Source organism: Pagrus pagrus (genome assembly GCF_965226575.1).
Source record: "Pagrus pagrus genome assembly, chromosome: 4".
NCBI classification, from domain to species: domain Eukaryota; kingdom Metazoa; phylum Chordata; class Actinopteri; order Spariformes; family Sparidae; genus Pagrus; species Pagrus pagrus.
Genome location: NC_140188.1, coordinates 10,169,659 through 10,185,126, shown reverse-complemented (window position 1 = coordinate 10,185,126; position 15,468 = coordinate 10,169,659). Strand labels below are relative to the sequence as shown.

Sequence of the window (15,468 nt, the reverse complement as noted above, 5' to 3'; positions counted from 1 at the left end):
AAATGCACAGAGAGAAAAATTCAAATCATTTCAGGCTGCAACTACTGATTATTTCATTCTCAAGAAAATCTGTTGATTATTTTTTTCAGTTCATTGGACTCATTTGTACCATAAAATGTCAGAGAATTGTGAAAAAATGTTCGTCTCAATTTCCCCCAGAGCCCCATGTGACATATCGACATATCTTGTTTCTTATGAGAAACACTTCTAAACCCAAAGAGACTGAGTTTTCAGTGATATGAAACAGAGTACTGCTAAAATTCCTCACATTCGTGTTTCTGATGTTCAGCAGTCTGCTGTGTGGCGTTTGAGGTTATTTTTGACTATACTGTCAGCAAGAACCAAAGTCATCGCCTCTCTTTTTGCCATTTACCCCTTTTGAAGCAGTAATCTCTTTATGTTTCATGTAGATTTGAGGCGATCACAAACATGCATTCACCAGGAGTCGACCAGTTTGCCGTGAAGTCCGAGCCACCGGATCTGACATATGAAGCGAGCACCTGGAGCACAAAAGGCTTTGTTTCAATCAACCGTGACATTTTCTCCCAGTCAAACTCTGTCACACCTTACTTCAATAAATCCATCAAGGTCTCAGTAGACACTTACAATTTGAAGACGTTGAATTCAGCCCACGCAGCGTTTTCACATGACTAGGCCTGAAACAATTTCGAGACTTCAGTGCCAGACAGCATTAAACGATAAAAGCTAGGACAGGCAAAAGGCCAGAGAGGTGGAGGGATGATGGTCATGAGATGGAGTGATAGATGGAGCAGAGCGAAGAGGAGGAGCGAGAGCGTTTCTTACTGATGAAAGGTTAAGGGATCACCGGGCGCTCATGCAGACAGTGAGAGACAGGTCATTACCTGGAAAAGGGCAAGTTTATTAACAGAGAAAGGTTTCGGAGCACACCTCTGCCACAGCTGACAGAAGCAAAGAGCTTTCTCCATCTGCTCCCTTCGGCGAAAGGTGAATCAGACGCCAGAGGTGGGACTGGATGTTTTTAAATGCATGTTTGAGTTGGCACGCAGGGATGATAAACTGCTTCTTCCCTTGGAAGTGCACTCCAGCACCTAAACCATGTGGGCGATCTGACGGTTTTAGATCCTGATCAATCTTGATGATGTCTACAATCTACTTTTCAAGTGAATCTTAGAGATTGTGGCATTTACTGTTCATTCGCTTTGGTTTCCGAACTTCACATAACCTCACTGACTAGCAGATATGCGCTGTGTGAACATGCCATTAGAGTGACGTAGCCAACTGGATGGCTACATTGATTGGATGACTTACATCACGTGACTCTTCCTTGGGTGATGTACTGTAAACAATGCAAGATGCAAAATTCATTGGCTCTTTCTAGTCTAGCTGCAACCTACAAGTCATTTTAAAATAGAAAAAATGCAATTTTGGGGTGTTATTTAGTTTTGGGTGTGTGAATACAGGCTAGATGTGACAAATCAATGTGGCATGCAGATGGTAGTGCATGCCTGTCTTCTGTGTACTCCAATATTGGAAAAAGGGGACATGATTAAATAATCAAAGGGATACTTTTAATGAACTCAGCTGCCAGTTTATTAAGTACACCTAGCTAGAACTAATGCGCTCTAACACAACAGTCCCATGATAATATGTATATATATATTTTAAATGCTTACGAGAGGTGTTGATTGGTTATTTTGAAGGCTGTATTTTATATTGTTTTTTGTATTGTACTGTATTATGCATTGTTTATTTCCACCCTCATTAATACATTAAACATATAAATTAACCAATACAACTTTTAAAAATTCAACTCATTAGTATGACCTAAATTCACACAAACAGCCTCTGAATTTGGACACAATGAGGGCAAAATTCCACAAAGATATGTTATCGTATGCACATACAGTATTTTTATCGATTTTAATTTATCAATAAGCCTATAGTCAGAAAACACATAAATCCACCATGTCCAGCATGTCCGCATGTCCAGTCTGTGGATACCACCGACTATGATCTGCTTGAACTTTACACTGGCAGCTAACACTCTCACTGCTGTCATGTCGTCTATAAAGGAACATGCTGTTCAGACGGAGGAGAAAAGGCCATCTTAGACTGCTGACTGGGGAGTCGTTTTGTATGTGAGGATGAAAGAGTAGTTCTGTAAAAGAGATGATTTAGAAAGGGAGCATTCATTAATTTGGAAAAAAACAAGTCACCAGCCATGGCCGCAGATAGATGTTTTGTTCATGTCAAAGTCAAAAGTCAAAAGTCAGAGTCAGTTTTATTGTCAATTTCTGCAGTACATACACAGACATATTCAGGGATTGAAATTGCTTGACTCGGTCTCCCTGACAACACAGAATAACAGATAACACTGTAGAGTTGTTGTTCTGATAAGCGGGGTGGACCATGTGTGGCTTAGCAACTCATCAGTGTCATTGTTAAACACAGATCTGACAAAGACTTTTCGACTTACACTCAATGGAAAACAGTACAAAGAAAACATATTTAATGTTCTACTGCATCAACCTTGTTGATTTTTGTACATATATGCTTGTTCTGGATTTGATGCCAGCAACATGTTTCAAACCAGGTTGGACAAAAGACTGGGAAAGCTGCGGAAGGCTTCACTGGATTGTGTCATGACTGGGTACGAAAGGTGAATCCTCGAAAGGCTCAGTCGCTCACAAGCAAGGATGGGACGAGGTTCAACACTTTGTGAAACACATGATTGTCTTAAAGATATTACTGCATGGGCTAGGGAACACTTTGTAAAACCGTTGTTGGTGACACAGCGTCCTAACTTTTTGGGAATATTTTGTTAGATTCTAAGAACTTAATTGTTATTCCAACTTTTCTCTAATTTTCCCACACACCGCCCCCTCATAAAAGTTAATGTACCACGGGACAAAATTGCAGAAACTAAAAGAAGGAACTAAACGCTCCACATGTTGCTTTTTGTCTCGAAGCTCAGGGAAACATCTAAAAAGAAACTGTCAACTGTGCTAATCTTTTGATTGTCTGTAGTTAAGACTGAGAGTGAAGACCATGGAAAAACAGAACAACTCCCCAGGCCTTTCACAGACCCAGCAGGGAAACACTTTCATGAATTTAAGGTCCCCCAAGACGCTCAAGGCTGTAGTGCTTTTTGCTTTTTTTGGCTTCATCTCTGTGTCTTGTCTAATTTCTGTTTTTCCGAATGGGATTCAGTTATTGTGTGCCAGGCTGAACAAAGTTGTAAAACAAAAGGCTGTGACAAAATGGTAAGAATGAATTGAGCTGGAAGACAAAGTCATGTTGTTCACAATCACACGTCAGAAAAGATTGAGGGGGGTTCAGTCTCTATAATAGTAACAGACCTGAAACTGTGAATTGTTGTGTTTTGTAAGTTCACATTTTAAGCTTCCAACGTAAGTGGAGGGTGAGACGAGGGGTGTTCAGTTGGTTGTAAACCGCAACAACTCCACTAGTTTCCACTAAATCCAACACACTGGACCTTTTAACCCCAATGGCCAAACATTATTGAAAAATTTGAAAAGTTTGACGCATTAGTCATATTTCAGAAAAACATGGATAAATCCCATGCTTCCTTCTTAATTGTGTTCTCGTGTTAGGGTCTTGTTCTGGTCTGACTTCCATTTCCAAGCATTGCTCAAACAACTGTTGCTCCATAAACAACATACTAGACTCAAGCAGGAGTCATTATCATCTAATTACATTTTTTTTTCACTTGTCTTTATCATGACTGAATGTGTGAAGGTAGTCACAACAGCAAACAGCCAAAAGCACTTAGAGAAACTCTAAACAAGCTGAGAATCTCCAAGCTGCTCCTGTGAAGAGGGGGAGATGCAGACAGATTATATTAAAACAACACATAATTAAATGAAAATAAGAAAATTAGTCAAAGCAACACAAAGATTTAGACTTCCAATATACTGAGAACAAAAAGAGGCTGGCCTGCTACAATCAAATTCTTCAGCATGTTCCTCAGTCCTCTGTTTTAAAAGCACGGTGCATGAGAGCAGTTCAAAGGCTGAGAGAAACAGATGGACGCAAAGAAGAAGAGAGAGAGACAGGGGTGACGAGGTGAGTTATGCTCTCTGAGTTCAGAGAGGGACGACGAGCTCCGATAGAAAAAAATAAAAAGAAGTCACACAACAAAAAAGCAAAGCCAGCAAGCTGTGGTAAACCACAAGCTCCCCACGGGGACATCATGATTCAATCCTCTTGGCATGCCATCTGCATATTTCCACCCAAGGCAAGAGCGACCGAACGACTACACATTCTGACATTTACATTCGTGAAGGACGTGTTTTTTCTTGGCTGGAGGCCGACATTGTAACAAGAACTTACAACCTGTTTCACACGGAAAACCAAACACAAGGAAAAAAATCAATATAAACATCAATGTATGTGGGCCGAAACATATGTACATCTGCCACTAAAGAACACTTACACCAACACTCACATGCCCATATGTTTGTTATAACAGGTTGTGGTTGCTGTAATCACTCTTGAGAGATCTCTTCCCAAAAGCAATGCCAAATGGATTCTTATGTTCAATCAAAGCTAAGATGAGGCTCCGTCAGTCCAAGTTACAGATTGCAAGTGGAGAGCTACCGGTTTTTGCTGTTTATTACCAAATGCTGTTTTTATTGTCTCTCATCTCATCTCATTTTCTTGTCCACTTGATTCCTGATTAGGGTCGCGGGGTGTTGCTGCTTTATCCCCCCTTTCGGGGCGTTGCGGGGCTACTGGGGCCAAATCCAGTTCTCAATGGGCGAAGGCCAGGGTACACCCCTGGGTGAGACGCCAGCTCATCGCAGGGCCCTCTGATGGCAGAGGCTGCCTCGCAAGGTGCCAACTGCGCATCAGGAGCAATTTCGGGGTTCAGCATCTTGCTCAAGGATGCTTCGGCATGTAGCTCAGTTCCGCCCAGGGGAGCCAGGGTTCGAACCTGCTCTACCCACTGAGCTACAGCCGCCCCGTTTTTATTGTTTAATTTTATATTAAGAATAATGTAACTTTGAAAGACACTCACTTGATTTGTCTAACACAGACTGCTGGCATTTATTTTTAGGCTCAGTTAGGGCTGCAGCTAACAAATGTTTTCATTTTTGATGGATCTGCTTATTTCTTTGATTAACGCAACATTATGTAACTTTTCAAACAGCTTCGAAATCATTCTGATGGTTCAGTGTCTTGTAATAGGGTGAATGGTGTCTCTGTCTCAGCCACTCCACCCCCTATCACTTGTTTCTGACTTGATAACTTCAGCTTACTTCAAGATACAAGTTTTCAATGACATAACATTTGTTTGTAGTTAGCACCTACATTACGTCTGACAAATTGTTACAGACCTGGGATTTGTATTTTACGACACTGGTGTTGCACTCAGAAACTGTGGGGGGCGGTATATCGCACAAAATGCCAATTTCTACATAATGTTGCTTTAAGTGAAAAAGTACTGTAACGTTTTGGTCACAATCTGAAACGTTATCTGTAAGTTTTACACTAAACAAGACTGACAACTGTGCAATCATCTGTATGTAAAAGCTGTAAAGAAGTTAATTTGAGTTCTAAATCAACATTCAAATACTGCCCAGCTGAGGGGTTTTTTTTTGTATGTCTATCCAGGGATACTGGAGAAATAAAATTGTCTACTGAGCTATATTTCCAGGTCTTCAACTTCCTACACTGGTTCGGACAGATCTGCATTCGACGACCTGGAAATGAGACTCAACAATCATCTGTCTTTCTCCAGAATCGCTGCACCTTTACTCAGCATTCTCACAGCACCATAAATTACATTTATATAACGCATAATAACAAGAAATCTGCTCCAGCTCGGACACTATTAAAGTAAATTATTCAAGTTGTTACATAAAGCAAAGATCAAAATGATGTATCTGCATTTGCTATGCGCTCCATTTAATCCGATGAATCACTATATTCAAATTGAGGATTTTTGTTTGAGGATTTTGTTACTTTTTAGGGTAATGATGTCATAAAATATGATGACTTTTTTGAAAAAGCTCAATAGAAGCTTCAATTGAGAAAAAATACATTTAGTAGAGCTCTACAATAAGGTTTTGAGGAATGCAAAGACACATAAAAACTCAATCCTGGACATCAGTAAAACAGAAAATACAAACCACTAGAAGCTTCTGAAACTAGAAAATAAGAGTGTGCCAAGTTCACATGTGCTTACGTGATTTAAAAACAAGCTTTTTCCCTCACGGTGCATTCACTCTCATTGGTCACCAAAGTGAAGCAGAGTGCACCTCCGTGTCCAGTGTGTTTTGGAGCCGGTTAACACTGAATTTGTGAGGAGGATGTGTTAGCCGTCTTTGATCTTCGGCGGGGAGGGTGGGGGGTGTCTGGGGGTTGCCTATGCGTTATTGACAGAGTTGGAAAGCTGCACTCACACTGCAGCTGATGGTGCTCAAGCTCCGATTTCAGCATCCGTGCTACACAGATATGCAGTGTAATAAAAACATATAGAAGAATCACATTTTTATGTCTTTTTTTGACCTGTATTGAAAGCAGGACTTGGCCTCTGAAACGACAAACATTTCAAACCCAGTCTTAAAATGAATCTATTCATCCGACACTGGCCTTGACGTCATATCTTTTGTTGTGATATCTTTTTGTTCCTTGGTGTTATTTCAGGATGGAGGTCATATAGACTGATACAGGATTTGGGACACTTAAGAAATGGCATCATCAAATAGAATAATCAGATCTGAGCAAAAAAAAGATATCTGACTTGTAGCAAGGCCTGCAGTAGGACTGTAGCCTCAGGATTAACAGAGAGTGGGCACTGTGGGAGGCTTCGCTGACATTGATGTTTGCTCTGCTCTATGGCAACAGGCAGGCCGGTTTTTGTTGCTCTGGAACTGCCTTTTATTGACGTCTGAAGATAATGTCATTGTTCCACTTGCCCTTTTACCATTATTGGGTGATGATAAAAAAACTGAACAAAAAACAATATACCACCAAGAACCTTTAGAGGGGTGCAGTCAGTCCCCTTTCAATCTTGCAATTTTAAGACACAGCTATATCTCAAAATGACAAAATCAGCGGGGAAAAGAAGAAGAAGCAGAGACTTGAGAATCACTGTTGATGGCTCACACGGTACTTCACTTTCACTATCTCCTACATAATCTGCAGTCTTTTCATGAGCTGGCTCCCACTGACAGTCAGTACAGACCTGATATTAAAAAAAACACACACACCCAGGACTAATCAGGTGGTGTGAATTACTGGGTTATGTGTTATGAATCTTATCAAGAAACATGCACATCATTTCAAAGTGCTGCTGGATTATGACAAACCACACACCTAGGCATGGCTGCTTTGCATTGTTTTTGCATAGTAACAAGACCAGATTACCAGCATTGAAATCATGAGAGACTAGAGTCTAATATTAATGAATTCTGATGTTGACGTTATGTTGCTAATGTAGAGAACAGCCTTGAATAGGTGTTACCACAGTCCACAGTTTCTCCCTGCAATTTTAAAGTCCAACAAAGTACAACCGTCTGTCTTAAAATACGAAAATAATAGAGCTCACCTCTCTTAGAATTTGCTTGTCTCACTCGCCAAACCGTCTTGTGGATCTCAAAGTTGTAATTTGCAGGCAGGGCTTTGATCGCCTCCAGTATCTCAGGGTCCTTCAGGATTTCATCTGGAATCTGATTGGCTACCCGCCGTGGTCCTCGGACTGAAGGGAAAGTCAAATGATTGAGCTGTTAGCAATGCGGTGAACACGGGTCGAATCAAGGTCGCCACATCTAACGAAACCATCTCTATGTACATTTTACAGACCGTCACACGAAAGGGCACATGACACAACAGGCTTCAGACATGTGCTACAGTCTGCGTGTGGGGAGGGGGCATTACAGTGCAGGAAAGTCACTTTCCGAACACAAACTTTTAATAGGTGGAGAGGGGAGGAACAGAAGAGCACTGAAGATTTGTCCTCGTAGCATCTTTCATTTTCAATTTTCTATGTACAAGCGACTGGGAAGCTTGAAATGCCAGCTGTAATGGGAACAAAGCTGAGAGCGATTTGGCTCAGATTTTGCTGGCAGTGTTTGAAGTTTGATGTAGCCCCACTTGTTCTCAAGTACAGGCAGAATTATTTTGATCACAATCTACAATCTTATTTGGGGACTGATGAATAAAATTGCTCTTTCAGGTCGGTTTCTGTTTTGATGAGCAACGAGAGCAAAAACACTTTCAACAGGCTGGATAAATTCAAGAAAAACAAGCTGATTAAGAAGGGCATGTTCTTGGAGTCCAGTCTCCATCCAGCAGCAGGGACAGCCCGAGGTCTTTTAACCTGAACCTCCTCACATGTCAAAGAGTATAGAGGTCACAGCGACCTCTTTGGGTTGTACAACAGAGGCTTTTGTCCATGCTTCAGCAGTTTACACATACATTTAATCAACTTCCTACCAAAGGGATTGAACCAGCACTTTGTATTAATTTGTTTTTTATAGCCTAATAACATTCACATTTTTATGAGCTAATTGGTACTCGGCATTGCACTGCTTTACTCTGACTTGCCTGGCTCTGTGTTGAGTTCAATAAATAACTCAATAAATGACATTCAAAGTGATACTGTATTCTATTTGTAGGATTATTTGTCCTCCGGAAATGTAAATGTAAAACTTTTTAAACAGTCACACATTGCAGTCATAATTCATGTAGCTATTGAGCTACTTTCTATATAAATCTTTGCCATCAGGCCAGGATGACACCATTTCCTGCTTTGTTACCGCTGCAATCCACTGACTTGAGCTATTTTTGAGTAAATCACATATCTGAATCGTAAATTCTAAATACACAAAGTGAAACATATAAATCCCAAATTAATTTAAATAAAAAATAGGAAAATGAAGTTAATCAAAATCGCCGCTCTTGCTCCATCTGTTGTTATTTTAGAGATGATTAAACACAATCTCTGGGAGAACTCTTTCCTCGTCTCTTCGTACTTGCACTAAACTTTTTTAGAAAACACCTTTTCTCAACTAAATCTTGTTATACCCTTCTTTGATGTCGGCCATAAGCATGATCATCACATTTCACCCCTCTTTCTACAGCCCTGCATCATCTCACTCCATATAAGCCACCTAAGACCAGTAACTCCTGCAAAGAGCTCCTGTTATAGTGTTATAATACTGTTTCCAATATACAGAATATAGGATTTAATATATGCGGTTATGGCTGCAGACTGCCCGTCCCTCATGTGGTTAACTCTCCCTGTAGTGTTTTGACTTTTATGCTGATTAGGATGTGTGCTCCCCTGCACCTGATTGAAGCCACCTGCTGCCACCATCTCCTGCTTCTGTCTGACAACAAAAAGATCCTGATTGGAGCGGCATCTAGTGCGGCCCTCCGCCGGCCTGCCTCTTCTTGACCCGCTAGTAGCACTATGGAGCTTTTGCCATACTGTATCAGTGACCCCCCATTTTGCTTATCTCTTGTTTGTTCACAGTTTCACACTATACAACTAATTAATATACATTTTAGTGACGCACTGACTATAAATATGACTTTTTTTTGTTTGCAAGAAGACCCCACAGGGCACCTTTAAGTCAATGCTGTGTCGATTAGTGTTAATGACTTGTAAGCCAGTACTAAGACACTTGGCTGAACTACTTGAGACTGAGTCGGGCTTAGTTTTAATGACTAATACCGCTGCTGCGCACACACTGTTAGGTACACAGTGTATTTGTTTAGAGACAGCAGGTTTAGCGGTGCTGTTTTGGATGTTTTCGGTTAGATAGTGAGGTTTTATTTTCCTGCTTTTTAAAGAATAGTTAGCAGCTCTTATTTTTAAGAGTCCTCTTTTGGTTATAATGATTTCTTTGATGTAAAACAGCGCCCATTAGTCCTTTTCCTTTGTAGTTTGCCTCACTCATGTTTGTTTGTAGTTCTGAGCTCCCTGCAAAGGACTAACTTCGTTTTTACCAAAAATAACTGGTTTTATGTCGCTTCCCTTTCCCTTTACAAGCTGAGCTGTTACATATGCCCTCACCCAAAACAGTGTCTTTGTATATTTTGCGGTTGTGACAAGCGTGCAACAATTTATATACTTTTGTTTTGTTTTGTTTTTTTCAGAATAATCAGCATTTACACAATAATTGCACTTGTAGGTTGCCTAATATATTGTATGAAACATACACCGATCAGCCACAACATTAAAACCACTGACAGGTGACATGAATAACACTGATCATCTCATCACAATGGAGCAGGTCTGATCCATGGAGGCCCCACCCCCCAACATACAGGACCCAGAGGATCCACTATAAAACGCCCTGGTGCCAGACACCACAGGACACCCTCAGAGGTCTTAAGTCCACGTCTTGACAGGTCAGAGCTGTTTTGGCTGAACAAGGGGAACCTTCACAATGTTAGGCAGGTGGTCATAATGTTATGCCTGATCGGTGTATATTCCCACATGGATACAAACAACAACCAAACAAATCAGAAAAGAAATAAATAATAGAGACACAAAAAGAAGTGCTGGTGCCAGTATTTACAGGTCAACCAAGTCGGATGATACAGTCCTCTCCAACATCCTCGGTGACATGTATGTAACTGTTAAATATAAGAAAGGAAGTGCAACAATTGATGTTTTCAACTATCAAAATAATTGCTTAATATTATGATAACTGATTATTCCATTTGAGTCATTTTTATAGAAATAAAAAGTTTAAATTCTCTGATAAAAGCTACTTAAATGTGAATATCTTCTGGTTTATTGACTCCTGTCAGACAATAAACTGATTATCTGCGGATTGTGAACAACACAAGACATTTGAGGATATCATTCAGAGTTTTGGGAAACGTTGATCAATATTTTTTATCCTTTTCTGATGTTTTATAGACCAAACAAGTAAAAAATGAATCAAGGAAATAACTGAGAATGAAAATAACCAATAGTTGCAGCCCAGGTTTGTATTCCTTTTTCAAAATACAGTTTAAAGAACAGATTGAATAAAAAGTTTGCCAACATGGTGCAATCGTGATCGCATTTGCAGTGTCATGCTGTGGGAAACAGTGTATGATTTCCAAGAGGAAGGATGTAGGCCAAACTTTCCTTTTGTCAAGCGAACACAGTTACAATCGACAGCAGATCACACTCATCCTGTAAAAGCTTCAATCTCTGCTCTCTCCCTTAAAACCACTTCCTTTCCCACGCATGCAGCTGCCCGTCTCTGCACAAGCGTCAGGAAAAACAAAACACTATAATCCAACACAGCAGAATCAGACATTGCAATTCAATTCAATTCAATGGAGCAATGTTGCATCATCTGAGATGTGCTGTTCATATTTCCACAATCATGTAACCAGAGAAAATGTTGCAGCTTTAAGGTGATTTCTTAAGAAGACCATGTAGAGATAGTGACCTTTCTGTTGTAATGCATAAAAAAAAACCCGAGATGACAAGAGTGATGACACTCCTGGTAACAATGAGCCGCCTTTCATTACCGACACAACTAATCTGCCAGCCTGGTGGAGCCGCACTCCTCATCCACTCCGGGCTCGTCACGAAGTCCGGTGAGTCATCACACTCACGCGGATTTCATGCTAACAATTGGCTGAAAAAGCAAATGTTTCGTCATGTAAGTGGATTATTGTGAACAGGTTGGATAGCCACTAAACAGCATGGCCAAACTGCTGTGCTGTTGTCCTGAAAACAAGCTTCACGTCGGCACAGCCGCGGCTCGTCAACGCGGAAGTAAAATATCTCCCTAAACTCATTAATTATCTCTCTCTCCGTCTATTATTTTATATATCACGTATTCAACGTTAATATTTACCTGTGGGCTTTTTGGCAGGGACAATTTGGACTTCAGTCGTGGGCGCTGCCATGTTTTTCCTCTCCCAAACAGGACACATGTGAGGAGCGGGGAGGCGAAACCAATCGAGTGAAGATGCGCGAGAGGAGAGAAGTCGATCACCGATGTAATCGATGTGAGTTAACGGGACAGGGACATGTGGACCGCTCCGACAGGCTGCAACAGTTTATTATGATACATCTCTACAGGTTAAAGTGTCCTTTGTCCGCAGTGGCGATAATTGAATTATATTATAATCAGTAACAAGTTATATAGCGCTGTTTATACACCGTTTAAAGTGCTTTACATACCAGGTAAATAAAACAAAGTATGAAAAACAAAAGCACATGACACAAAATGAAGGTAAAATATAAAACTGATAACAAATAAATATAAAATAAAATAATTTATACACTGACTGACGTGTTAAGTAAAATAAAAGTAAGTATAGTGAAACAAAATGAAGATAAAATATAAAGTAAAACATAGGATAATATATTGAGCAGCCCTATGTTTACACTGATGGACATTGTTAAAATAAAATAAGAATAATATAATAATAAGAATACGATTACAGTAAAATAAATATAGCACAAATAGATAAGAAACAAAATAGAATAAGTAGCCTCTAAAATGAAGATAAAACATAAAATAATCAATAATATAACACATTAACTTTAAACATAAACATATACATACATAATATATATTGTAGACCAAGTCTATATAATATTTAATATAATTAAAAGTTTGTTGTTTTTTAAAAATGCCTCAATTGTAAATCTTGTTCAATAAATAATGTCATGCAGAGTAAAATTATTATCACTTGCTATGCACTGCAATGTGTGTGTGTGTGTGTGTGTGTGTGTGTGTGTGTATTAGTTATCTAATGCATTATCTGATATTGATTTGAATTGAGGCTATTTGATCAGCAGTTTGTTTGTTTTTTTGTTTTTTCCCCGCACCAGAATGAGTAACATCCCAGATCTCCCCTGATGTCTCGTCCACTGGGAAACACACAGCTGCTCCATGTGAGTCTCTTGTCCCGTTGTGTCATATCAGATTCATTATGAAGACCTCTGGTGTCAGGGAGCAGCGTGTCTCCGGCTGGCGCAGACGGGGACAGAGGCAGTGAGAGGGGACGGAGTGAGATGCTGCCCGGTGGAGGGGCTGAGGCGGTACAACACACTTTCTCCCTCCTTGAGCGCATCAGCGAGCTCTGAGCCATAGGTGGAAAAGCAGAGAGAGATCTTCACAGACAAGATCACAGACATGTGAACAATTACGAGTGGAGAGGAGAGCTGAAAAAGAAAGAGGGGATATTAAGGAAACCGGAGGCATCAAAGTCTACATTATTAAGGAGGATTTGAGGAGTCTGCGTTTATAATCCGACATCAGAGGCGGAATGTGAATCCAAATAACTTATGTTAATTAGAGATTTTAACGAATATGATGCGATTTGAATGGCTCTGAAGCACCGAGGGGAAGAATTTCAGATTGGCCACTTGAATTTAAATATCTGTGTTTTTTGGGGGGAGGACTGCTTGTGAGCTTGTGCTCACCGTCGACTTGCCCCCAGAACTGATTTGCAGCCTCCGCGGTCATTTGCGCCTTAAAAAGCAGTTGGCTATCAGAGGTTGTATCGGACAACTTCACCTTTTTCCCCCCTCCTGCTCACCACCACCACCACACACCACACACCACACTGGAGTTATCAGCATTTCGGACTGAGGAGGGGATGGTTTTTGCGCGCCCGGTTCGCAATGATTGCCGCCTAATTTCCCAGCTGCGACGGTGCGCCAGACTTTGTGGAAAGGGAGATTTATGTTTGTTGTCGGTGTTTCTTATCAAATCCACGGCGGTCTGCAGCGCAACTCTACCCGGAGGATCGCGAGACAACCCCGAGGTGTGACGACTGACATTCACGCGGCGAGCCACGAAGACGCTCCGGATCAACTTCACAACTAAAGCGCACAAGTTTAAAGTCTGGAATATAAGAATAGATGATTCTCAGAGGACAGAAGACGAAATACACATAGGCCTGCAAAGATGTTCAAAAGGGGTGAGTGAGTCTCAACTTCGGCACCAGAATTAATCAGTCGATTTTGCTGTTTTGCCTTTTTTATCAACACCATCCAGGCTGTGAGGCGGATCCTGCCTCGTCCTGCCGATGTGCGTAAAAACCAGCACTTTTTACGCTTATGAAACAGATGTTTAAACATGACACGCTCCTAATGCGCCACGTTGCCCCGCAGATGTGTTATTACAGGCGATGCGCCATTCTTTAATTTGCACAACACGCACATGAAGGGCTCCCGGTGGATGAAATATTCATCTGTGTAAGGAAACATGGGGACGACTGTGTGATATTAATACGCCTGATGCCGCACTGCAGTTTATGAGTTGTACCCGGGTCACAAGGCTATCTCTCCGAGCGCTCGAGCATTATTATTTGGCTGTGTGTGTCACTACATCTAGATGTGATGGATCAAACCGCGGTTCACAAGGTTATTCTCCTCTGGCTACACGCTATATCGACACTCCAGACCTTTAAGCACCTCATAAAAAAGGGGGCGAGCTCCTCAAACTTTTAATATCAAGATAAACACACAATGTAGACCACACACTCTTATCTGATGATTTGTGTCCCATGGAGCGTTTCTTTCCCCTTTTCTCTCTAGGTTTGACTTTAATTGGCCGTACAGCTGCATGACTGTCTGCACTGGGTGTCTGACAACAGTAGGGAGAGTTAAACCTCTAATGAGAATAGATTACAGTAATACATGTGCCCATTGTGCTATCATCAAGGGAGCGAAATAGTACTGAAATTAAACTGTTCCTCATTTTGCTGGGGCCCCTGGAGCGCCCCTCGGGGACCCCTCGGAGGTCCCCAGACCCCACTTTGCGAGCCACTGCATCAAGAGCTAGCCTTGCACAGCACTTTGTCATGACTGAGAAGGAGCCTGCTTTCCTGTTGTGTTATTTAAAGCAGTTTGTATTAAGCCGGAGCAGCTCAAGAGATACTCAGGAGCCTCTCACAGACACTTGCTTGGTTGGGGTCACTATACACCACTCACTGCTCGTGTTGTGTTTGTATTTATTCAGTCTGTCTTGTGAAAAACCATCTGTTTGTTAGTGCGTGTGTGTGTGTTTTCTGCTGCGTGCCTCAGGGGCTGAGAAAAACAGCATGTTTTTTCTCGTTGCCATCAGATCGATTATTGCTGTTCCAACAGTCGAGATGAAACACACCATGGTTGATGAGTGCTTATAGCTGGAACAGCTTCGAGGGAAGGCCTATTGTCTCAAGCTGCATGTTGACAGCTCGTCGTAGCTGATCTTCTTATCATTTATGAGAAAGTGATACGTCTGGATTGTTTTTGGGGGGGTGAGAACTAGCGTGAGTCACGATGGTGAGGATGTTTCCAGACGAGGCTCTTTACTGTTCAAATGTATGAGCAAACATGCCTGACTCTGTGTTGTGTCAGACTAATGGCCATGCTGGTAAACGCTATTTCTATTGATAATGTATCATTATCATGAACAGATCCTCAAGGAGATGATTTCCCATAGCACACATTCATTTTTCCATTCAGGGTTAAATGAGAGAGCTGAAACCGGAGGTGATTGA

The 15,468-nt window shown here is 41.1% G+C and overlaps 2 protein-coding genes across 2 annotated transcripts in view; one reads left to right on the top strand and one right to left on the bottom strand.

Annotated features, from left to right (window-relative positions):
* dph1 (diphthamide biosynthesis 1) overlaps nucleotides 1–11,934 on the bottom strand; it is a 60,497-nt gene extending 48,563 nt beyond the window's left edge. Inside the window, exons 1-2 of the mRNA XM_084350326.1 lie at nucleotides 11,823–11,934; nucleotides 7,559–7,708 (exon numbers count right to left, since the gene is read on the bottom strand). Of these exons, the coding sequence (XP_084206452.1) occupies nucleotides 7,559–7,708; nucleotides 11,823–11,901 (229 nt within the window). The 5' untranslated portion in view covers nucleotides 11,902–11,934. The remainder of the gene's footprint in view (nucleotides 1–7,558; nucleotides 7,709–11,822) is intronic.
* Nucleotides 11,935–12,961: 1,027 nt separating this feature from the next.
* Nucleotides 12,962–15,468, top strand: part of rtn4rl1b (reticulon 4 receptor-like 1b) — a 155,681-nt gene continuing 153,174 nt past the window's right edge. The window contains exon 1 of the mRNA XM_084350327.1: nucleotides 12,962–13,902. Within this exon, the coding sequence (XP_084206453.1) occupies nucleotides 13,890–13,902 (13 nt within the window). The 5' untranslated portion in view covers nucleotides 12,962–13,889. The remainder of the gene's footprint in view (nucleotides 13,903–15,468) is intronic.